Raw genomic sequence first — 25,259 nt, forward strand, 5'->3', positions numbered from 1 at the left:
CTACCCACCACTCACAGTCGCACCCTCTTGTCCCTGACCACAGACCGAATTTGAGGCAGCTAATCTAACGGGTGTGACTACCTCCTGAAACAGAATCCAGGTAACTCTCCCCTCCCTGATGTGCCGCAGTGTTTGAAGCTCAGATTCCAGCTCATCAACTTTGAGTCTGAGTTCCTTGAGATGTCCACCAGCTCCCACATCATGCAGAACAGCACATCACCTGATTCTGCATCATCCCTACTTTATTTAATTAGTGTAATTTAGTGACTTTTTATTCAATCAGTACAAAAGCCTTACCTGCTGCTTACCTGTACCTCCTCGCCAAAGACTCCTGAGCCACACTGGTCCACTCACACAATGCCCGCTCAGCTTCAATCTTGCTTCACTTTCATTTGCTCCCGCTAATGAATCACGAATCGATTGGTCCTCCACTAATGTGAGTCCTTGTGCAGGATTCCCTAAAGGTTAACACAAAGTGCACTGCAAATGCTGTGGTCAAGTCAAGACGTACAAAAATGCTGGGTGAACTCAGCAGGCCGGGTAGCATCCGTTGAAAGAAGCAGTCAACATTTCGTGTCGAAACCCTGATGAAGGGTCTGGACCCAAAGCGTTGACTGCTTCTTTCAACGGATGCTGCCCAACCTGCTGAATTCCCTAAAGGTTAATTTGCAAGTTGAGCTGGTAGTGGGAAAGGTAAATGCAATGTTAGCATTCATTTCAAAAGGACTAGAATATAAAAGCAAGGATGTAATGTTGAAATTTTATAAAGAACTGATGAGGCCTCACTTGGAGCATTGTGAGCAAGTTTGGGCTCTTTATCTTAGAAAGGATGAGCTGAAACTGGAGAGGGTTCAGAGGAGGTTCATGAAAATGACTCCAGTATTGAACAGCTTGTCACCTGAAGAGTGTTTGATGGCCCTGTGCCTGTATTCACTAGAATTCAGAAGAATGAGGGGTGACCTCATTGAAACCTATTGAATGGTGAAAAGCCTTGGTAGAGTGGATGTGGAGAGAATATTTTCTATGGTGAGAGAGTCTAAGAACAGGGGACACAGCCTCAGAATAAAGGGGTGACCATTTAGAACGGAGATGGGGAGGAATTTCTTTAGCCAGAGAGTGGTGAATCTGTGGTATTCTTAGCCACTGGCAGCAGTGGAGGCCAAATATTTATGTATATTTAAGGCATAGGGATAAGAGGGAAAAGAATCAGCCATTGGGGTGTTGTGGATAGTGTGGAGGGCTATCAGAGCTATCAGACCCTGTTCAGGGTCAAGACCTGAAATGTTGACAGTGCTTCTTCCTATAAATGCTGCCTGGCCTGCTGTGTTCCACCAGCATTTTGTGTGTGTTGGATCCAAGGGGACATTGCTTTGTGGATCCAGAGCTGGCTTGCCCACAGAAGGCAAACTGGTTGTAGACGAGTCATATTCTGCATGGAGGTTGGTCAACAGTGGTGTGCCTCGGGGAAATTTTTTGGGACCCCTACTCTTTGTGATTTTTATAAATGATGTGGATGAGGAAGTGGAGGGATGGGTTTGTAAATTTGCTGATGACACAAAGGTTGGGAATGTGGACAATGTGGAGGGCTGTCAGAGATTACAACGGGACATTGATAAGATGCAAAACTGGGCTGAGAAGTGGCAGATGGAGTTCAACCCAGATAAGTGTGAAGTGGTTCATTTTGGTAGGTCAAATATGATGGCAGAATATAGTATTAATGGTAAGACTCTTGGCAGTGTGGAGGATCAGAGGGATCTTGGGGTCCGAGTCCATAGGACACTCAAAGCAGCTGTGCAGGTTGACTCTGTGGTTAAGAAGGCATATGGTGTATTGGCCTTCATCAACAATGGGGTTGAGTTTAAGAACTGCGAGGTAATGCTGCAGCTATATAGGACCCTGGTCAGACCTCACTTGGAGTAATGTAGAAACTAAAGAAAGGATGTAGAGGAGATTTACAAGGATGTTGCCTGGATTGGAGAGAATACATATATATAAGAACAGGTTGAGTGAACTTGGCCTTTTCTTCTTGGAGCAGTGGAGGATGAGAGGTGACCTGACAGAGGTGTATAAGATGATGAGAAGCATTGATCGTGTGGATAGTCAGAGGCTTTTTCCCAGGGCTGAAATGGCTATCACGAGAGGGCACAGTTTTAATGAGCTGAGGAGTAGGTACAGAAGAGATGTCGGGAGAAAGTTTTTTATGCAGAGAGTGGTGAGTGCATGGAATGGGCTGCTGGCAACGGTGGTGGAGGTGGATACAATAAGGTCTTTTAAGAGACTCCTGGATACGCACATGGAGCTTAGAAAAAATAGAGGTCTATGGGTAACTCTAGGTAATTTCTCAGATAAGTACATTTTCGGCACAGCATTGTGAGCCGAAGGGCCTTTATTGTGCTGTAGGTTTTCTATGTTTGTATGTTTCTAATAATTTAAAAACAATTAATCCTATTTTTTGTTTTTTTCTATATACAGGAAGATGGGCTTGACAAATTGCATCACATGGCAAGGAAACCAAAGTCTGACCAAGATTGTTTCCTCTGTGACGTATTGAATGAGTTTGTTGCAGGCTGCAGGTTTGATTGGTTTTATCACATATAAAATAGATATTTTGAAAAAAAAAGTTCTTTACCATTGTATTTCTAATTATAGATAATCCAGGGTTTACCAAGATCAAGATTGTTGAATGTCATGTCCAGTACACAAATGTAAAGTAGAACTAAATAATTGTACTCTGGATTCGATGCAGACCAAAAGAGAACAGCATAAGACTGTAAGACATGCAAGCAGATTAGGCCATTGAGTCCAAACATTAAATATATAAGATAGCTTATGTAAAAATGTTAAAGAACTTTGCTATGCTCTTTTAAATTGAGCAGAAATGCTTAAACATTACCAGCCACAAATTTTCCAACTAATGTTTGTAGGACAACTGCCTCCTAGGGAACATTCCTTCACCTACAAGAGCTCGTAATCTACCTTCATGTTTCCTTTGTTGGTAGCAATTCACTGGAACTTTTGTTTATATTTTAAGGTTCATTTGTTTGATCTTAGTAAAGTTAACATTATCTTACTTAGCTTATGCCAACACCACTGTGCATCTGGTTTCAAATCTCAGCAGCCACTCGGAGGACAACAGATGCATAAAATATGGCACACCTTTGGCCCAGGATGCCTGTAACAAGTGTGAGGCAAGGCAGCAGCAGATGGAATTTAGTCCTTACAAGTGACGTAGTGTACTTTGGGGGCTGGGAACCAAACTGAAGAGACGGAGGAAGGGGTGGTTGGCTCACAAATAGAGAAAGCTTGGAGACAGTGCAAGAGGGAGGATAGGCAGGTGATAGAGAAGGGATGCACTCAGACCGATGGCTAAAGATGTACTGTATCTATTTTAATGCAAGAAGCATCATGAACAAAGCAGATGAGCTTAGAGTGTGGATCAGTACTTGGAACTATGATGTTGTGGCCATTACCGAGACTTGGATGGCTCAGGGGCAGGAATGGTTACTTAGAGTGCCAGGCTTTAGTTTCAGAAAGGACGGGGAGGGAGGCAAAAGAGGTGGGGACATGGCACTGCTGATCAGGGATAGTGTCACGGATGCAGAAAAGGAGGAACTCATGGAGGTATTGTCTACTGAGTCTCTGTGGGTGGAAGTTAGAAACAGGAAGGGGTCAATAACTCTACTGCATGTTTTTATAGACCACCCAGTAATAACAGGGATATTGAGGAGCAGATAGGGAGACAGATTCTGGAAAGGTATAATAATAACAGGGTTATCGTGATGGGAGATTTTAATTTCCTAAATATTGATTGGCATCTCCCTAGAGCAAGGGGTTTAGATGGGGAGGAGTTTGTTAGGTGTGTTCAAGAAGGTTTTCTGACACAAAACATAGATAAGCCTACAAGAGGAGAGGCTGTACTTGATCTGGTATTGGGAAATGAACCTGGTCAGGTGTCAGATCTCTCAGTGGGAGAGCATTTAGGAGATAGTGATCACAATTCTATCTCCTTTACTATAGCATTGGAGAGGGATAGGAACAGACAAGTTACGAAAGCGTTTAATTGGAGTAAGGGGACATATGAAGCTATCAGGCTGGAACTTGGAAGCATAAATTGGGAACAGATGTTCACAGGGAAATTTACGGCAGAAATGTGGTAAATGTTCAGGGAATATTTGAGTGGCGTTCTGCATAGGTATGTTCCAGTGAGGCAGGGTAAGGATGGTAGAGTACAGGAACCATGGTGTACAAAGGCTGTTGAAAATCTAGTCAAGAAGAAAAGAAAAGCTTACAAAAAGTTCAGAAAGCTAGGTAATGATATGAATCTAGAAGATTATAAAGCTAGCAGGAAGGAGTTTAAGAATGAAATTAGGAGAGCCAGAAGGGGCCATGAGAAGGCCTTGGTGAGCAGGATTAAAGAAAACCCTAAGGCATTCTACAAGTATGTGAAGAGCAAGAGGATAAGATCTGAGAGAATAGGACCAATCAAGTGTGACAGTGGGAAAGTGTATGGAACCGGAGGAGATAGCAGAGGTACTTAATGAATACTTTGCTTCAGTATTCACTTCGGAAAAGGATCTTGATGATTGTAGGGATGACTTACAGTGGATTGAAAAGCTTGGGCATATGGATATTAAGAAAGAGGATGTGCTGGAGCTTTTGGAAAGCATCAAGTTGGATAAGCCACTGGGACCGGATGAGACATACCCCAAGCTACTGCGGGAGATGAGGGAGGAGATTGCTGAGTCTCTGGCAATGATCTTTGCATCATCAATGGGGATGGGGGAGGTTCTGGAGGATTGGAGGGTTGCAGATGTTGTTCCCCTATTCCAGAAAGGGAGTAGAGAGCCTATGAAATTATAGACCAGTGAGTCTTACATCAGTGAATGGTAAGTTGATGGAAAAGATCCTGAAAGGCAGGATTTATGAGCATTTGGAGAGGCATAATATGATTAGGAATAGTCAGCATGGCTTTGTCAAAAGCAGGTTGTGCCTTATGAGCCTGATTGGATTTTTTAAGAGTATGACAAACACATTGATAAAGGTAGAGCAATAGATGTTTTTGTATGGATTTCAGCAAGGCATTTGATAAGGTACCCCATGCAAGGCTTTTTGAGAAAGTATAGAGGCATGGGATCCATAGAGAACTTGCTTTGTGGATCCAGAATTGGCTTGGTCACAGAAGGCAAAGAGTGGTTGTAGATGGGTCATATTCTGCATGGAGGTCGGTGACCAGTGGTGTGCCTCAGGGATCTGTTCTGGGACCCCCTACTCTTCATGATTTTTCTAAATGACCTGGATGAGTAAGTGGAGGGATGGGTTAGTAAATTTGCTTATGACACAAAGGTTGGGGGTGTTGTGGATAGTGTGGAGGGCTGTCAGAGGTTACAGTGGGACATTGATAGGATGCAAAACTGGGTTGAGAAGTGGCAGATGGAGTTCAATCCAGATAAGTTTCCAGATCAGTTCGGTCAGTCAAAAGTGATCGCAGAATATAGAATTAATGTTCAGACTCTTGTTAGTGTGCAGGATCAGAGGGATCTTTGGACTGAGTCTATAGGACACTCAAAGCTGCTGCGCAGGTTGACTCTGGTTAAGAAGGCATGCAGTGCATCGGCCTTCATCAATAGTGGGATTGAGTTTAAAAGTCCAGAGGTAATGACACAGCTATATACGACCCTAGTCAGACCCCACTTGGAGTACTGTGCTCAGTTCTGGTCACCTCACTGCAGGGAGGATGCGTAAACTTTACAAAAGGGTGCAGAGGAGATTTACAAGGATGTTGCCTGGACTGGGGAGCATGCTTTATGAGAATAGGTTGAGTGAACTCGGCCATTTCTCCTCAGAGCGGTGGGGGATGAGAGGTGACCTGATAGAGGTGTATAAGATGATGAGATGCATTAATCATGTGTATAGTCAGAGGCTTTTTCACAGGGCTGAAATGGCTAACATGAGAGGGCACAGTTTTAAGGTTTGTGAAAGTAGGTACAGAGGAGATGTCAGAGGTAAGTTTTTTACACAGAGAGTAGTGAGTGCATGGAATGGACTGCTGGCGATGTGGTGGATGCGGAATCAATAGGTGCTTTTAAGAGGCTCCTGGATATGCAAATGGAGCTTAGAAATATAGAAGGCTATGGGTAACCCTAGGAAATTTCTAAACTAAGTACATGGTTGGAACAGCATTGTGGGTCGAAAGGCCTGTATTGTGCTGTAGGTTTATGTTTCTCTGTTTCTATTTTTAAAAAGGGTGGGGCAAAGTCTGTGAATGATACTGTCTTAGGGGTGTGTTTAGGAATAAAGAGACCTTGGTATATAAGTGTAATTATTCCTGAAGGTAGTGGCACAGATAGATAAAATGGTGAAGAAGGTATATGTGATACTTCCTTTCAATAAGGCATTGAATACAATAACAGGGAATTCCTAAAATATTGGTTAGGCTGGAGCTGGGGTACTATGTAGAACTGTGGTCGCCACACTCGAGGAAGGTGCAATGGGGACTCATTTGTTGAGGGATGGTTTGCTTTCCTTGGAGTAGAGGAAGTGAAGAGGGACCTGATGGAGGTGTTCAGATTTATAAGAGGCATAGATAGAGATAATATCAGGATGGTTTGTTCATGGGAAATCCTGTTCCACTAATTTGACAATATATTTTTGAAGAATGATGAAGGTAGTGTGGTATAAAATTATGATGGGTGTAGATAGGTTGAATATGCAGTCTTTATTTACTCAGGCTTAGAAAATCAAGAACTGGAGGACATAGGTATAAAGTGAAATGGAAAGGTTTGATAGGCTCTGTGAGCACCCGGAACGTCCTGCCAGGGTGATGGTAGAAACATTATAGGTACTCTTGTAAGGCACGTGGTTGATAGGAAAATGGACAGTTACGTAGGGTTGATGAATTTGATTGATCTTAGACTAGGTTAAAGGGTCAGCACAGCACTGTGTGCCAAAACACCTGTGCTGTGATGTAATGATCAATGTTCTGTGATTTTATAAGAAAGAAAATGAAAAAAATGCCATGCACTATCTTCAAGATGTTTCAGTTTGGGCCAATTGTATAAACTAGGTACTTGTTAAGTGTTTTGTTTGCTTATTGTTGCCAAGGGCCTGTACATTGTGTGACAACAGACTGTTTATTTGCTGCTTTTCTGTCCTAGACAATATCACATTTATGCTGAAAAGAAAACCATGAATCGGCCCAATTCACTGGACAGATGTCGAATTAAAACCTTGAAGTGTAATGTTGTAAGTGGGTGAATGCTTCCTGTTTCAATCTGGGTGTTTATCGCTGACTCGGTGGAACAGATGAGAGCAATGCTTCTCACTGTACCTTTCTATTCAGGACCTTGGGTCTTGAATAACAGTACGTGTAAAGTTAATGCTTAAGGTTCCTTGCTGATGTATGTCCTGGGCTCCCCGATTTACTTGACTAGGAAAAGGGGCAAGGGAACAACGTTGGCATGTACAGCTATTACAAAAAAGCTTGTCAAAGGGAGGGAAGCAGAGTGTGAACAGCTGGGTGCAGTGCGTGTGCAGCAAGGCTCATGGGTGCTGAGCTGGGTATTGGGAACCACGAGCTAATCTTTCTCATCAATTGTATGTAGAACTGCATGGTTTTGTGAACAGTGGAATCTGGCAACCTTTCATTGCTTATCCATCCTTCCCACCAAACTCTCAGAAACTTGTAATCAATGTTTTCTCACTTCCCAGTTCTGATGGAGAGGGTTTGATCTTAAATGCTAAACTCGTTCACCCTTTCCACAGATGACCAAATAATTTTGATATTTGTTTGGAGTACCAAAAGAAAAATGTTTTGAAATTATCTTGTTAAAGGCTTTGCTGCGCTGCAGATATACTGCTTTTGATACAGGAAATGTTATTTTACTTTTTCTAGATTAATCATGCAAAACAGGCACTAAAAATTATGAAAGAGAAGGAGAAAAATTTAATGAAGAAGCTGAATAAATTACAGCAACTAGTGGAGAAATTCAAAATGCAAGTGGAAGAGGTGAGATTGGTTTGAACATTCCTGACTTTTTTGAGAAATTTATGAACTAGAAAATCCTTGAGCATTTACATTGGCAGTCTCACAGGGAGAGCTCGGATATGCGACAGGCTTCTGTTCCTGAGGTCTGTTCATAATACAAACTGTTAAGTTCTAAATGAAAAGAAAAAGTTTGTAGTAATAGTGAACAATCAAAGAATCAAAATTCAAAATATCAGGAACAAAATGGATTAAGATTGTAGCAACACCCACACACACAAGATGCTGGAGGAACTCAGCATGCCAGGCAGAACCTATGGAAAAGAGTACAGTCAACATTTCAGGCTGAGACCTTTCATTGGGACTGGAGAAAAAAGATGAGGAGTCAAAATCAGAATATTGGGGGAGGGGTGGAAGAACCACAAGGTGATAGGTGAAACCAGGAGGGACGGGTGAAGTAAAGAGCTGAGAAGTTGATTGGTGAAGAAGATAGAGGGCTGGAGAAGGGGGAATCTGATAGGTGAGCGCAGAGATCTATGGAAGAACAAAAAAGAGGGAAGAGCACCAGAGGGAGGTGATGGGCAGGTAAAGAGATAAGGTGAGAGAAGGAAATGGGAATGGGGAATGGTGAGGGGGTGGCAATCTTGGAAGTTTGAGAAATCAATGTTCATACCATCAGGCTGGAGGCTACCCAGATGGAATATAGGTCTTACTCCTCCAACCTGAATCTGACCCCATCATGTCAGTAGAGGAGACAATGGATCGACATGTCAGAATTGGAGTGGGAAGTGGAATTAAAATGGGTTGCCACTGTGAGATCCCATATTTTCCTGGTGGTCGGCGAAGCAGTCTCTCAATCTGCGTCAGGTATCACTGATTATACAGGAGGCCACACCAGAAACATCGGATACTCAACAGACTCACCTGAAATTGGTTCAAAGGAAGGAAGAAGAGGGTGGTGGATGAGTACAGTACTCAAGGTGCTGTATCTCAATGCGTGGAGTATTAAAAAATAATATGGATGATCTTGTGGCACTATTACAAATTGTTAAGTATGATGTTGTGGCCATCACTGAATCATGGCTGAAGGATGGTTAGAGTTGGGAGCTGAATGTCCAAGGTTACATATTATATCGGAGGGATAGGAAGGTAGGCAGAAGGGGAGGTGTAGTTCTACTGGTAAAGAATGGCATCAAATCAGTAGGAAGATGTGACATAGGATCATAAGATGTTGAATTCTTGTGGGTTGAGTTAAGAAACTGCAAGGGTAAAAGGACGTTGATGGCAGTTATATAATATACAGGCCTCCCAACGGTGGCTGGGAGATGGACCACAGTTACAACAGGAAAAAGGAAAGGCATGTCAAAAAGGCAATGTTATGATAGTCATGGGAGACTTTAACATGCCGGTCAATTGGGAAAATCAGGTTGGTAATGGATCTCAAGAGAGTGTATTTTTGAATATCTAAGAGGTAGCTTTTTAGAGCAGATTGTCATTGTGTTATGTGGAACCAGCAATAATGGATGTGGAACGGAGTCAGGGAATTACTGCAAAACAACTAAGTTTATTAACACTCAAGCAGAAATATAGAAAATTAAACAAGCGACTAACTTAAAACAATGTTTACAGTGCTATGCGTCTATAGCTCCCAAACAGTTAAACTTAGGAACAATTCTTAAAAGAGTCTTATTGGTGCACAGTCTCAGAATGTCAGTTCAGAAAGTTTCAAGGAATTCACGGGGGAATTGATAGGAGAGAGTTTTAGTTTTGAAGTGTAGTGAAGTGACGATCTTGAAGACAGAGATTCAAAATACAGCGAAGAAACAAGTCTCGCAGAAATATGCCAAAACGGCCACCGTACCTTTCCAAAGGCGATTCGGCAGACACACAGTACCTTTCGAACGCTGATCTTACAAAGCGGCCACCATACCTTTAAAGTGGAAACGAGTTCAGAATGCGGTCTGTTTCGAAGAATCTACGAAGAGTCCACAAAAAGTGAAAATTTCACCACGTAACTGACATGAGAAGTCCCTTTTCCAGGAATGGTCACCACACACCTGAGACTTTGCTGGGGTCACCAAAGTGGGTGCCATAAATCCTTGTTTGGAATAGGAACTGTAAGTTACCTCCGAAATGCACAGTGTTATCAACTATCCACTCCCTTCTGTGTTCGATCGAAGCTTGCACTCTTCACTCTCACTAATGACTCTCCACCAAAGTGGGTCTCTCCCAAAGTGTGTCCCCAGAGCAATCTGCGCAGCTGCTTTTATACTGTTGGGGTAGTGTGACACTACAAGAAACAAGTCGCAGATTTCCAGTACATCACATACTGTTCCAAGAATTGATACCGGGGTACATAACACGCAGATTCCCAGTACATCACATACCATATCAGGTGGTGAAACTGGGGTTCATAACAGTTGAGCCTACTAGGGGATCAGCTATACTGGATTGGGTGTTGTGTAATAACAGGAGCCAATTAGGGAGGTTAAGGTAAAATAACCCTTTGGAACCAATGATCACAATATGATTGAGTTCACCTTGAAATTTGATAGGGAAAGTGTAAAGTCTGATGTAGCAGTATTTCAGTGGAGTGAGGGAAATTACAGTGGTACTTGATAGGAGTTGGCCAAAGTAAACTGGAAGAGGCTGCTAGCAGGGATGCCAGTAGAGCAGCAATGGTGTGTGTTTCTGGGAAAAATGAGGAAGGTGCAGGATAGATGTATTCCAAAAACAAAGAAATACTCAAGTGGCAAAATAGTATAACTGTGCCTGACAAAGGAAGTCAAAACTAATGGAAAAAGAAAAAGGAGGGCAGACAACAAAGCAAAACTTAAGTGGGATGATAGAGGATTAGGAAGTTTTTAAAAAACCTATAAAAAGCAACTAAAAGAATAATTAGAAGAGAAAAGATGAAATATGAAAACAAGCTAGCAGATAATATCATAGTGGATAGTAAAAGCTTTTTGAAGTATGTTAAAATTAAAAGAGAAATGAGAGTGGATAGAGGACCGCTATAAAATGAGGCAGGAGAAATAATAATGGGAGACAAGGGGATGGCTGATGAACTAAATGAGTATTTTGCATATCTTCACTGTGGAAGACACTGGCAGTATGGCAGATGTTGAAAGGTGTGAGTGCTGTTACTATTACAAGGGAGAAGATGGTCAAAAAGCTGAAAGACCTAAAGGCACACAATTCACCCGAACCAGATGAACTGCATGCTAGGGTTTTGAAAGAGGTAGGGTTAGAGATTGTGGTGGCATTAGAAATGATCTTTCAAAAATCATTGGACTCTGGCATGGTGCTGGAGGACTGGAAAATTGCAAATGTCACTCCACTCTTTAAGAAAGGAGGAAGGCAGCAGAAAGGAAATTGCAGACCAATTAGTCTGACCTCAGTGATTGGGAAGATGTTGGAGTCAATTGTTAAGGATGAGCTGATGGAGTACTTTGTGACACAAGGCAAGATAGTACAAAGTCAGCATGGTTTCCTTCAGGGAAAATCCTGCCTGCAAAACCTGTTGGAATTCTTGAGAAGATTACAAGTAGGGTAGATAAAGGGGATGCAGTAGATGTTGTATATTTGGACTTTCAGAAGGCCTTTGACAAGGTGCCACACATGAGGCTACTTACCAAGTTTAGAGCCCATGATATTACAGGAAAGTTACAAATATGGTTAGAGCATTGGCTGATTGGTAGGAGGCAGTGAGTGGGAATAAAGGGATCCTTTACAGGTTGGCTGCCAGTGACAGGTGGTGTTCTGCAGGGATCAGTGTTAGGACCACTTCTTTTTATGCTGTATATCAATGATTTAGATGATGGAATAGATGGCTTTGTTGCCAAGTTACAGATGATACTAAGATTGGTGGAGGGACAAGTAGTGTTGAGGAAACGGGTAGGATGTGGAAGGACTTAGATGGATTAGGAGAATGGGCAAGAAAGTGGCAAATGAAATACAATGTTGGAAAATGCATGGTCATGCACTTTGGTAGTAGAAATAAATGTGCTGACTAGTTTCTAAGTGAGAAGAAAGTTCCAAAATTTGAGATGCAACGAGACTTAGGAGTCCTTGTGCAGAACACCTTAAACCTTGAATCGGTGGTGAGGAGGACAAATTCAATGTTAGCATTCATTTCAAGAGGTCTAGAATATGAGAGCAGGTCTGTGATGCTGAGACTTTATAAGGCATTGGTGAGGCCTCACCTTGTGAACAGTTTTGGGTCCCTCATATTAAAAAAGATCTGCTGGCATTGGAGAAGGTCCATAGGAAGTTCACAAGAATGATTCCAGGAATGAAAAGGTTATCATATGAGGAACATTTGAATGCTCTGGGTCTGTACTCACTGGGATTCAGAAGGATGAGGGGAGATCTCATGAAAACATTCAATTGTTGAAAGGCCTAGACAGAGCAGATATGGAAAGGATGTTTCCCATGGTGGGGGAGTCTAGGACAAGAGGGCACAACCTCAGGATAGAGGGGTGTCGATACAAAACAGAGATGTGGAGAAGTTTCTTTAGCCAGAGGATGGTGAATTTGTGGAATTTGTTGCCACATGCAGCTGTGGAGGCCAGGTCGTTGGATGTATTTAAGGCAGAATTGATAGGTTCTTGATTGGACATGGCATCAAAGGTTATGGGGAGAAGGCTGGAAAATGGGGTTGGGAAGGAGAGAAAAAAGGATCAGCCGTGAATTGAATGGTGGAGCAGACTCAATAGGCCAAATGGCCTAATTCTGCTCCTATGTCTTATGCTCAAATGAAGGCTATTTCTCAGACTGGAGGCTGATGATTATTGATGGGCTGTAGAGGCTAGTGTTGGGAGTATTGTTATTCGTTACAGGAGGTTCTTGATCAATTAGGGAAGTGGGCCAAAGAATGGAATACAGATCAGTGTGAAGTGATGCATTTTAGAAAGTCAGAGCAGTATTATGTGTCTAGGGCGGGGGTTGGCAACCCGCGGCTCCGGAGCCGCATGCGTCTCTTTCATCTCTGTGCTGCGGCTCCCTGTGGCTTTGGAAAATAAATGGTCAGTATTTAATTAAAATGTATTTTATGTTAGTTTGTTAGTTTTTGAAATGTAATTCTAAATTTGAAGATTATGGTGATCTTGTACAATCTAAATAAAACGTTGTGGCGACCCATTTCCTGGCACATCCGAACCGGCTCACAATTAGCCAGCGTTCAGGCTAAGGGAGATAGCCTACGGGGGTTTGTGAGTACGTGTCTTTTGGAGCATCCGCGCCCATGGGGGGGGCGGGTTGAGGGAGGCTTAAAAGCAAGGCTGTTTAGTTCGAATAAAGTTATCTTTGACTGCAGTTTACTGACTGCGTGTAGCACACCGCTACAACGTGTTTTTATTGCTGGCTGTCCAGAGGGGAGGTGCTGAAACGCTTTGTCGCATGTCTGGAAGAAGTGAAAACTTTCCTGGGCAGCAAAGGTCTCACCTTTCCTGAGCTGGAACAGCCAGAGTGGCTGGAAAGGCTACACTTCATGGTAGACATGACAGCGCACCTGAACACACTGAACACAGCTCTTCAGGGGAAAGGACGCACAGCCCTACACATGTTGGAGGATGTTTTGGCATTCGAGCGCAAGTTGACAGTGCTTGTCAGAGATTTACAGAAAGGCATATTGTCTCACTTCCCCAATTTGAGAGAGTTCAAACAAGGTCACGACATGATAAATTCGGAGTATTTACATTCTGCAATAAGTGTGGAAGGCACTTATAGCATGTTGGCTTTTATCAGTTAGGGCACTGAGTACATGAGTTGGTACATTTAAGTTTAAGTTTAATTATCAATCAGACAAATGTGAATATAGCCAAATGAATCAGCATTCCTCCAGGGCAAGGTGCAAGACAGGACAGCACACTGCACTCAACACATAGAACATAGCACAATATAGTGACAGGTTCAGAAAAACTTAGTCACAAAGAAAAAAAATAACACATTACCACAGTCCTGATGAATGGTGTTGGCTCGAAGTGTTGACTGTTCATCTTTTCTTTGTCATGTATATGGATTTCAGCAAGGCTTTTGATAAGGTACCCCATGCAAGGCTCATTGAGAAAGTAAGGAGGGATGGGATCCAAGGTGACATTGCTTTGTAGATCCAGAACTGGCTTGCTCATGGAAGGTAAAGAGTGGTTGTTGACAGGTTGTATTCTGCATGGAGGTTGGTCACCAGTGGTGTGCCTCAGGGATCTGTTCTGGGACCCCCTACTCTTCGTGATTTTTCTAAATGACCTAGATGAGGAAGTGGCAGGATGGGTTAGTAAATTTGCTGGTGACACAAAGATTGGGGGTGTTGTGGATAGTGTGGAGATCTGTCAGAGGTTACAGTGGGATATTGATAGGATGCAAAACTGAGCTGAGAACTGGCAGATGGAGTTCAACCCAGATAAGTGTGAAGTGGTTCATTTTGGTAGGTCAAATATGATGGCAGAATATAGTATTAACGGTAAGACTCTTGGCAGTGTGGAAGGTCAGAAAGATCTTGGGGTCCAAGTCCATAGGACACTCAAAGCTGCTGCATAGGTTGATTCTGTGGTTAAGAAAGCATACAGTGTATTGGCCTTCATCAATTGTGGGATTGAGTTTAGGAGCCGAGAAGTAATGTTGCAGCTATATAAGACCCTGGTCAGACCCCACTGTGTACTGTGCTCAGTTCTGGTCGCCTCACCATAGGAAGGATGTGGAAACCATAGAAATGATGCAGAGGAGATTTACAAGGATGTTGCCTGGATTGGGGTGCATGCCTTATGAGAATACCTTGAGTGAACCATAGAACCATAGAACACTACCAGCACAGTATAGACCCTTCAGCCCTCCATGTTGTGCCGACCCATATAATCCTTAAAAAAAAGTACTAAACCCACATTACCCCATAACCCTTCATTTTTCTTTCATCCGTGTGCCTGTCCAAGAGGCTCTTAAATACCCCTAATGTTTTAGCCTCCACTGCCATCCCTGGCAAGTCATTCCAGGTATCCACAACCCTCTGTGTAAAAAAAAAACTTACCCCTGATGTCTCCCCTAAACTTCCCTCCCTTAATTTTGTACATATGCCCTGTGGTGTTTGAGTGAATTTGGCCTTTTTTCCTTGGAGTGATGGAGGATGAGAGCTGACCTGATAGAGGTGTATAAGATGATGAGAGGCATTGATTGTGTGGATATTCAGAGGCTTTTTCAAGGGCTGGAATGGCTAGCATGAGAGGGCGCAGTTTTAAGGTACTTGGAAGTAGGTACAGAGGAAACATCAGGGGTAAGTTTTTGTACACAGAGAGTGGTGAATATATGGAATGGGCTGCCAACGACAGTCGTGGAGGCAGATACAATAGGGTCTTTTAAGAGACTGCCGGATAGGTACATGGAGCTCAGAAAAGTAGAGGGCTATGGATAACCCTAGGTAATTTCTAAGGTAAGGACATGTGTGGCACAGCTTTGTAGGCAGAAGAGCCTATATTGTGCTGTAGGTTTTCTATGTTTCTCCTTAAGGCTGACAAAACTGCTGAGTTCCTCTAGCATTTTGTTTGTGTTCCTCTGTATTTTCAGCATCGGCACAATCTCTTCATGCTGACTTTGACATTTTATCACTAGTCTCCCAATACCCCAAAACCTTGTCCTTAATAATGGATTCCAACACTTTCCCAACCACCGAGATTAGGCTGACTGGCCTATAACTTGCTCTCATTTATCTTCCTCCTTTCTTAAAGAGTAGAGTGATTCCAATTTTCCATTCCTCAGGGACCATGCCCAAATCAAATGATTCTTGCTAGATCATGACCAATGCATCCATTCTCTCTTTAGCAAACTCTTTCAGTGTTCTGGTCAAGGTGACCTATCCACCTTTGAGTTTGCCAAGCACTTTTCCCTTTATTATATCAATGGTACTCACGCCTGCTCCCTGACATTCACGGACCTCTGGCATACAGATAATACATTCCACAGTAAAGACTGAAGCAAAGTACTTAAGTTCATCTGTCATTTCCTTGTCCCCATTACTACCATATCAGCATCATTTTCCAGTGGTCCAATATCAACTCTCACCTCCCTTTTACTCTTTGGGTAACTGAGAAAAACTTTTAGTATCCTGTTTTAGATTATCGGCTGGTTTGCCCTCATATTTAATCTTTTCCCTTCTTATAGCTTTTTGTTGGATCTTAAATGCTTCTCAATCATCCAACTTCCCACTCACTTTTGCAACATTATATGCCCTTTTCCTTGTCTTTTATGTAGTCCTTAATTTTCCTTGTCAGGCATGGTTGCCTTGCCCTGCTGTTTGAGAACTTATGTGGGACATATTCATCCTGCGCCTTGTGAAATATTCCCAGCAACTTCAGCCATCTTTGCTTGACATCATCACTGCCAGTTTCCCCTCCAATCCACCTGGGCAAGCTCCTCTCTTGTGACTCAGTAATTCTAGTTCTTCCCTTGCAATACTGATACATATGAGTTATGCTTCTCCCTCTCAAATTGCAGTATGAATTAATTTAATTTTAACATCTTTTTATTAATTATTATTGAAGATTAACAAAAAAAAGATACATTGTCAATATGTCATTGTGTACAATAAAGAATTAAATGAATTTAATCATATTATAGACAATAGACAATAGGTGCAGAAGTAGACCATTCGGCTCCTCGAGTCTGCACCGCCATTCTGAGATCATGACTGATCATTCACTATCAATACCCAGTCCCTGCTTTGTCCCCATATCCCTTGATTCCCCTATTCATCAGATATCTATCTAGCTACTTCTTGAAAGCATCCAGAGAATTGGCCTCCACCATCTTCCAAGGCAGTGCATTCCACACCTCCACAACTCTCTGGGAGAAGAAGTTCTTCCTCAACTTTGTTTTAAATAACTGACCTCTTATTCTCAATTCATGCCCCCTGGTACTGGACTCTCCCAACATCTGGAACATATTTCCTGCCTCAATCCTATCAAATCCTTTAATTATCTTAAATGTTTCAATCAGCTCCCCTCTCAATCTCCTCAATTCCAGTGTGTACAAGCCCAATCTCTCCAATCTCTCTGCGTAAGACAGCCCTGCCATCCCAGGAATCAACCTAGTGAATCTACGCTGTACTTACTCAATTGCCAGAATGTCCTTCCTCAAACCTGGAGACCAAAACTGTACACAATATTCCAGGTGTGGTCTCACCAGGGCCCTGTACAAATGCAAAAGGACAACATTATGATCACTATTTCCTAAGGACTCCTTTGCGTTAAGCTCCCTAATAAGGTCTGGGTTATTACCCAACACCCAATCTAAGATTGCCTTTCCCTGAGTAGGCTTAAGCACAAGCTGCTGTAAAAGGCCAACTTGTAGGCATTTAACAAATTCGATCTCTCGCACCCTGACACCAACCTGCTTTTCCCAATCCCCTTGCATATTGAAGACCCCAATTACAATTGTGACATTACCCTTATTACATGCCCTTTCCAGCTCCCTTTGCAATCTCAACCCCACATCTTGTCCTATATATGATTCCTATAATGGTTTACTACCATTGCAGTTTCTTAACTCCACCCACAAAGATTCAATATATTCTGACCCAATGTCTCCTCTTTCTGAAGATGTAATTCTATCTCTTACCAAAAGAGCCACACTGCCACTTATGCCTTCATACCTGTCCTTTCAATACGAAGTACATCCTTTGATGTTAAACTCCCAACTATGGCCTCCTTTCAGCCATGACTCGGTGTGTCCACTGACAAAATAATTCTTCATCAAAAAATTTCTGAAGAATTCAAAGTATATTGTTCGTATTTTCTCTCAGCCTCAAACACCTATTCCGGACATCTTTATCTGGATGCTGAGCAACGGGAAGCGTGTGGCAGTTGCTCGTGTCCCTGCACGACAGATTCTCTATTCAGTTGTGGAAGAAGAAAATGGAAAAGACTGTGGGAAAATTCAATCCATCATTATGAAGGTAAGGACACCATCCTCATCACCACAAACACGAGGAAATCTGCAGATGCTGGAAATTCAAGCAACACACACAAAAATTGCTGGTGAATGCAGCAAGCCAGGCAGCATCTATAGGAAGAGGTACAGTTGACGTTTCAGGCTGAGACCCTTCGTCAGGACTAACAGAAAGAAGAAACAGTAAGAAATTTGAAAGTGGGAGGGGGAGATCTGAAATGATAGTAGAAGACAGGAGGGGGAGGGATGGAGCTAAGAGCTGGAAAGTTGATTGGCAAAAGGTATACGAGGCTGGAGAAGGGAGAGGATCATGGGACGGGAGGCCTCCCAGGTGAGGTGACACTTCACCTGTGAGTTGGCTGGGGTGATATACTGTGTCCGGTGCTCCTGATGCGGCCTTTTATATATTGGCGAGACCTGATGCAGTCTGGGAGACTGTTTCGCTGAACACCTACACTCTGTCTGCCAGAGAAAACAGGATCTCCCAGTGGCCACACATTTTAATTCCATGTCCCATTCCCATTCTGTTATGTCTATCCATGGCCTCCTCTACTATCAAGATGAAGCCACACTCAGGTTGGAGGAACAACACCTTATATTCCATCTGGGTAACCTCCAACCTGATGGCATGAACATTGATTTCTCTAAATTTTGTTAATGCCCCCCTCCCCACCCCTTATTTATTTTTTATGATGATTTTTCCCCCTTTTTCTCTCTTTTTTTCTCCCTTTGTCCCTCTCATTATAACTCCTTGCCCATCCTCTGGGCTCCCCTTCCCCTTTCTTTCTCCCGAGGCCACCCGTCCCATGATCCTCTCCCTTCTCCAGCCTTGTATCCCTTTTGCCAATCAACTTTCCAGCTGTTAGCTCCATCCCTCCCCCTCCTGTCTTCTACTATCATTTCAGATCTCCCCTCCCCCTGCCATTTTTAAATCTCTGACTATCTCTTCTTTCAGTTAGTCTTGACGAAGGGTCTTGGCCTGAAACATCGACTGTATCTCTTCTTATAGATGCTGCCTGGCTGCTGCGTTCACCAGCATTTTTTGTGTGTGTTGCTATCCTCATCACCAGATGGAAGATGGCAATGCTGCCTCAAGAAAACACTGTGTTTCAGTCAGTTTCCAAAAGAGCCCTGCCTCCTGCTGGTCGGTGTTTCCCTGGAGACCATGAGAAATCTGCAAATTGTGTTTGCATCTGCATGAGCAGATAATTCAACAGCTCCTTCATATCACTTCATTTGTGTCAGAGTGTTTGGGTGATGAGGGTACGGGCTTTGGGTCGAGGGTACGGGCTTTGGGTGATGAGGGTACGGGCTTTGTGTCGAGGGTACGGGCTTTGGGTGATGAGGGTACGGGCTTTGGGTCGAGGGTACGGGCTTTGGGCGATGAGGTTACAGGCTTTGGGTCAAGGGTACGGGCTTTGGGTGATGAGAGTGCGGGCTTTGGGTGATGAGGGTACGGGCTTTGGGTCGAGGGTACGGGCTTTGGGTGATGAGGGTACGGGCTTTGGGTCAAGGGTACGGGCTTTGGGTCGAGGGTACGGGCTTTGGGTGATGAGGGTACGGGCTTTGGGTCAAGGGTACGGGCTTTGGGTCGAGGGTACGGGCTTTGGGTGATGAGGGTACGGGCTTTGGGTGATGAGAGTGCAGGCTTTGGGTGATGAGGGTACGGGCTTTGGGTGATGAGGGTATGGGCTTTGGGTGATGAGGGTACGAGCTTTGGGTCGAGGGTACGGGCTTTGGGTGATGAGAGTACGGGCTTTGGGTTGAGGTTACGGGCTTTGGGTCAAAGATATGGGCTTTGGGTGATGAGAGTACGGGCTTTGTGTCGAGGGTATGGGCTTTGGGTGATGAGGGTACGGGCTTTGGGTGATGAGGGTACGGGCTTTGGGTCGAGGGTACGGGCTTTGGGTGATGAGGTTACGGGCTTTGGGTCAAGGGTACGGGCTTTGGGTGATGAGAGTGCGGGCTTTGGGTGATGAGGGTGCGGGCTTTGGGTGATGAGGGTACGGGCTTTGGGTCGAGGGTACGGGCTTTGGGTGATGAGGGTACAGGCTTTGGGTCAAGGGTACAGGCTTTGGGTGATGAGAGTACGGGCTTTGGGTTGAGGTTACGGGCTTTGGGTCAAAGATATGGGCTTTGGGTGATGAGAGTACGGGCTTTGGGTGATGAGGGTACGGGCTTTGGGTGATGAGGGTACGGGCTTTGGGTCGAGGGTACGGGCTTTGGGTGATGAGGTTACGGGCTTTGGGTCAAGGGTACGGGCTTTGGGTGATGAGAGTGCGGGCTTTGGGTGATGAGGGTGCGGGCTTTGGGTGATGAGGGTACGGGCTTTGGGTCGAGGGTACGGGCTTTGGGTGATGAGGGTACAGGCTTTGGGTCAAGGGTACGGGCTTTGGGTCGAGGGTACGGGCTTTGGGTGATGAGGGTACGGGCTTTGGGTGATGAGAGTGCGGGCTTTGGGTGATGAGGGTACGGGCTTTGGGTGATGAGGGTATGGGCTTTGGGTGATGAGGGTACGAGCTTTGGGTCGAGGGTACAGGCTTTGGGTGATGAGAGTACGGGCTTTGGGTTGAGGTTACGGGCTTTGGGTCAAAGATATGGGCTTTGGGTGATGAGAGTACGGGCTTTGGGTGATGAGGGTACGAGCTTTGGGTGATGAGGGTACGAGCTTTGGGTGATGAGGGTACGGGCTTTGGGTTGAGGTTACGGGCTTTGGGTCAAAGATACGGGCTTTGGGTGATGAGAGTACGGGCTTTGGGTGATGAGGGTACGAGCTTTGGGTGATGAGAGTACGGGCTTTGGGTGATGAGGGTACGAGCTTTGGGTGATGAGGGTACGAGCTTTGGGTCAAGGGTAGGGCTTTGGGTGATGAGGGTACGAGCTTTGGGTAATGAGTGTGCGAGCTTTGGGTCATGAACGAACCGGCTTTGGGTCATTGGGGTATGGGTTTTTGGTCAGCTGTGGACAGACTTTGGACTTAAATCCTTCGCTTCAACCAAGTCGTATCTAAATGTAGTCCAAAAGATCAGTTGTTCAGAGAAGAATGTGAAAGGTAATAGAAAGGTATTGATAAATGAAACAAATTCCAATTGGTTGAAGTAAGATAATTAAGTATACATTTGCGGTGAGGCCTCCCTGTTGACAATTGTTTACAATTTATGTCAGTTGTTTCAGTAAATACCATATACTTCCTTCCATTTCAGTGTATCATTCCATTGTAGAGCATAAGACCATAAGATATAGGATCAGAATTAGACCATCTGACCCATTGAGTCTGCTCCGCCATTCAATCATAGATGATCCTTCTTTTAATATCCTCCTCAACCCCATTTGCTGGCCTTCTCCTCTTAACCTTTGATGCCATATCCAATCAAGAACCTATGATTTTCTGCCTTAAATACGCCCAACGACCTGGCCTCCACAGCTGCATGTGGCAATAAATTCCACAAATTCACCACCCTTTGGCAAAAGAAATGTCTCCGCATCTCTGTTTTGAAAGGGCGCCCCTCCATCCTGAGGCTGTGCCCTCTTCTAGACTCTCCCACTATGGGAAACATCCTTTCCACATCTACTCTGTCTAGGCCTTTCAACATACAAGAGGTTTCAATGGGATATCCCCTCATCCTTCTGAATTCCAGCGAGTACAGACCCAGAGCCATCAAACATTCCTCATATGATAACCCTATCATTCCTAGAATCATCTTTGTGAACCTCCTCTGGACACTCTCCAATGCCAGCACATCTTTTCTAAGATGAGGGAACCAAAACTGATCACAATACTCAAGGTGAGGCCTCACCGTGCCTTATAAATCCTCAGCATCACATCCTTGCTCTTGTATTCTAGACCTCTTGAAATGAATGCTATTTCCCTTCCTCACCACTGACTCAACCTGCAAGTTAACCTTTAGGGTGTTATACACAAGGACTCCCAAGTCTCTCTGCATCTAAGATTCCTGGATTTTCTCCACGTTTAGAAAATAGTCTGCATATTTATTTCTACTACCAAAGTGCATGACCATGCATTTTCCAACATTGTATTTCATTTGCCACTTTCTTGCTCATTCTTCTAATCTGTCTAAATCCTTCTGCATCCTACCTGTTTCCTCAACACTACTTGCCCCTCCACCAATCTTCATATCATCTGCAAACTTGGCAACAAAGCCATCTATTCCATCATCTAAATCATTTTTATACAGCATAAAAAGAAATGGTCCCAACACCGACCCCTGCGGAACACCACTATTAACAGGCAGTCAACCAGAAAAGGATCCTGTTATTCCCACTCACTGCTTCCTGCCAATCAGCCAATGCTCTAACCATATTAGTAACTTTTCTGTAATACCATGGGCTCTTAACTTGGCACCTTGTCAAAGGCCTCCTGAACGTCCAAATATACAACATCCTTCCTCCTTTCTTAAAGAGTGGAATAACATTTGCAATTTTCCAGTCCTTTGGCACTATGCCAGAGTCATAGAAACATAGAAAACATACAGCACAATACAGGCCCTTCGGCCCACAAAGCTGTGCCTAGAACTACCTAGGTTTTACCCATAGCCCGCTATTTTTCTAAGCTCCATGTTCCCATCCAGGAGTCTCTTAAAAGACCCTATCGTTTCCACCTCCACCACCATTGCTCGCAGCCCATTCCACATACTCACCATTCTCTGTGTCAAAATCCTTAGCCCTGACATCTCCTCTGTACCTTCTTCCAAGCATCTTAAAACTATGCCCTCTCGTGCTAGCTATTTCAGCCCCGGGGAAAAGCCTCTGACTATCCACACAATCAATGCCTCTCATTATCTTGTAGACCTCTATCAGGTCACCTCTCATCCTCTGTTGCTCCAAGGAGAAAAGGCCGAGTTCACTCAACCTATTCTCACAAGGCATGCTCCCCAATCCAGGCAACATCCTTGGAAATCTCCTCTGCACCCTTTCTATGGCTTCCACATCCTTCCTGTAGTGAGGCGTCCAGAACTGAGCACAGTACTCCAAGTGGGGTCTGACCAGGGTCCTATATAGCTGCAACATTACCTCTCAGCTCTTAAATTCAATCCCATGATTGACGAAGGCCAATACACCGTATGCCTTCTTAACCACAGAATCAACCTGTGCAACAGCTTTGAGTGTCCTATGGACTCGGACCCCAAGATCCCTCTGATTCTCCACACTGCCAAGAGCCTTACCATTAATGCTATATTCTGCCGTCATACCTGACCTACCAAAATGAATCACCTCACACTTATCTGGGTTGAACTCCATCTGCCACTTCTCAGCCCAGTTTTGCATTTTATTAATATCCTACTGTAGCCTCTGACAGCCCTTCACACTATCCACAACACCCCCAGCCTTAATGTCATCAGCAAATTTACTAACCCATCCCTCCAGTTCCTCATCCAGGTCATGTAAAAAATCAGACAGTACAAGGGTCCCAGAAAAGATCCCTGAGGCACACCACTGGTCACTGACCTCCATGCAGAATATGACCCATCTACAACCACTCTTTGCCTTCTGTGGGCAAACCAATTCTGGATCCACAAAGCAATTTCCCCTTGGATCCCATGCCTCCTTACTTTCTCAGTAAGTCTGGCATGGGGTACCTTATTCAAATGCCTTGCTGAAATCCATATACACTACATCTACTGCTGTTCCTTCATCAATGTGTTTAGTCACATCCTCAAAAAGTCCAATCAGGCTCATAAGGCACAACCTGCCTTTGACAAAGCCATGCTGATTATTCCTAATCATATGAACGTTTGGAGAGGCATAATAAATCTTGCTTCTGAGGAACTTCTCCATCAACTTACCAACCACTGAAGTAAGACTCACCAGCTTATAGTTTCCTGGGCTATCCCTATTCCTTTTTTTGAATAAAGGAACAACATCCGCAACCCTCCAATCCTCTGGAACCTCTCCCATCCCCATTGATGATGCAAAGATCATCGCCAGAGGCTCAGCAATCTCCTCCCTTGCTTCCCACAGTAGCTTGGGGGTACATCTAATCCAATCTCAGAGATTTATCCAACTTGATGCTTTCCAAAAGCTCCAGTACATCCCCTTCCTTAATATCTACATTCTCAAGCTTTTCAGTCCACTGCAAGTCATCCCTACAATCACCAAGATCCTTTTCTGAATACTGAAGCAAAGTGTTCATTAAGTATCTTTGCTATTTCCTCCAGTTCCATACACACTTTTCCACTGTCACACTTGATTGGTCCTATTCTCTCACATCTTATCCTCTTGCTCTTCATGTACTTGTAGAATGCCTTGGGCATTTTCATTAATTCTGTCTGCCAATGCCTTCTCATGGCTCCTTCTGACTCTCCTAATTTCATTCTTAAGCTCCTTTCTGCTAGCTTTATAATCTTCTAATTCCTATCATTACCTAGTTTTTTGAACCTCTCATAGGCGCTTCTTTTCTTCTTGACTAGATTTACAACAGCCTTTGTACACCACGGATCTTGCTTTCCATGCTTTCCATGTCTCATTGGAACGTACCTACTCAGAACCCCATGCAGGTATCCCCTGAACATTTGCCATATTTCTTCCATACGTTTCCCTAAGAACATCTGTTTCCAGTTTATGCTTCCAAGTTCCTGCCCGATAGCCTCATATTTCCCGCCCGATAGCCTCATGTTTCCCCTTACTCCAATTAAATGTTTCCCTAACTTGTCTGTTCCTATCCCTCTTCAATGTTATGGTAAATCCAATGATTTTTGAAAAATCATTTCTAATGCCACTGCAATCTCTAATGCTACCTCTTTCAGAACCCTAGGGTGAAGTTTCTCTGGTCCAGGTGAGTATGTAACTTCAGGTCTTTCAGCTTTTTGAGCATCTTCTCTGTGGTAAAAGTAACTGCAACCACTTATCTTCCTTCATACTCTACAACATCAGGCATACTGCTGGTGTCTTCTACAGTGAAGACAGACTCAAAATACTCATTTAGTTTATCAGCCATCTCCTTGTCTCCCATTATTATTTCTCCTGCCTCATTTTCTAGCAGTCCTGTATCCACTCTTATTTCTCTTTTATTTTTAACATACTTGAAAAAACTTTCACTATCCACTTTGATATTATTTGCTGGCTTGCATTCATATTTCATCTTTTCCCTTCTAATGATTTTTCTAGTTGTTCTCTGTAGGTTTTTAAAAACGTCCCAAACTTCTATCTTCCCACTAATTTTTGCTTTGCTGTATGCCCGTTCTTTTGCTTTTGCAATAGCCTTGACTTTCCTTGTCAGCCATGGTTGTACTATTTTACCTTTTGAGTATTCATTTTTGGAATACACATGTCCTGCCTCTCCCTTATTTTTCTCAGAAACGCACACGATTGCTGCTCTGCTGACATC

At 43.7% G+C, this 25,259-nt stretch overlaps 1 protein-coding gene across 5 annotated transcripts in view; it reads left to right on the forward strand.

The window, feature by feature from the left end:
- Window positions 1-25,259, forward strand: part of fer1l4 (fer-1 like family member 4) — a 397,456-nt gene that overhangs the window by 145,992 nt on the left and 226,205 nt on the right. For all 5 annotated transcript variants that reach the window (XM_059981120.1, XM_059981116.1, XM_059981117.1 and 2 more), the window contains 4 exons: window positions 2,473-2,573; window positions 7,155-7,242; window positions 7,892-8,005; window positions 17,769-17,921. In XM_059981120.1, coding sequence (XP_059837103.1) covers window positions 2,473-2,573; window positions 7,155-7,242; window positions 7,892-8,005; window positions 17,769-17,921 — 456 coding nt within the window. The remainder of the gene's footprint in view (window positions 1-2,472; window positions 2,574-7,154; window positions 7,243-7,891; window positions 8,006-17,768; window positions 17,922-25,259) is intronic.

The sequence above is a fragment of the Hypanus sabinus genome, chromosome 9 (genome assembly GCF_030144855.1).
Source record: "Hypanus sabinus isolate sHypSab1 chromosome 9, sHypSab1.hap1, whole genome shotgun sequence".
NCBI classification, from domain to species: domain Eukaryota; kingdom Metazoa; phylum Chordata; class Chondrichthyes; order Myliobatiformes; family Dasyatidae; genus Hypanus; species Hypanus sabinus.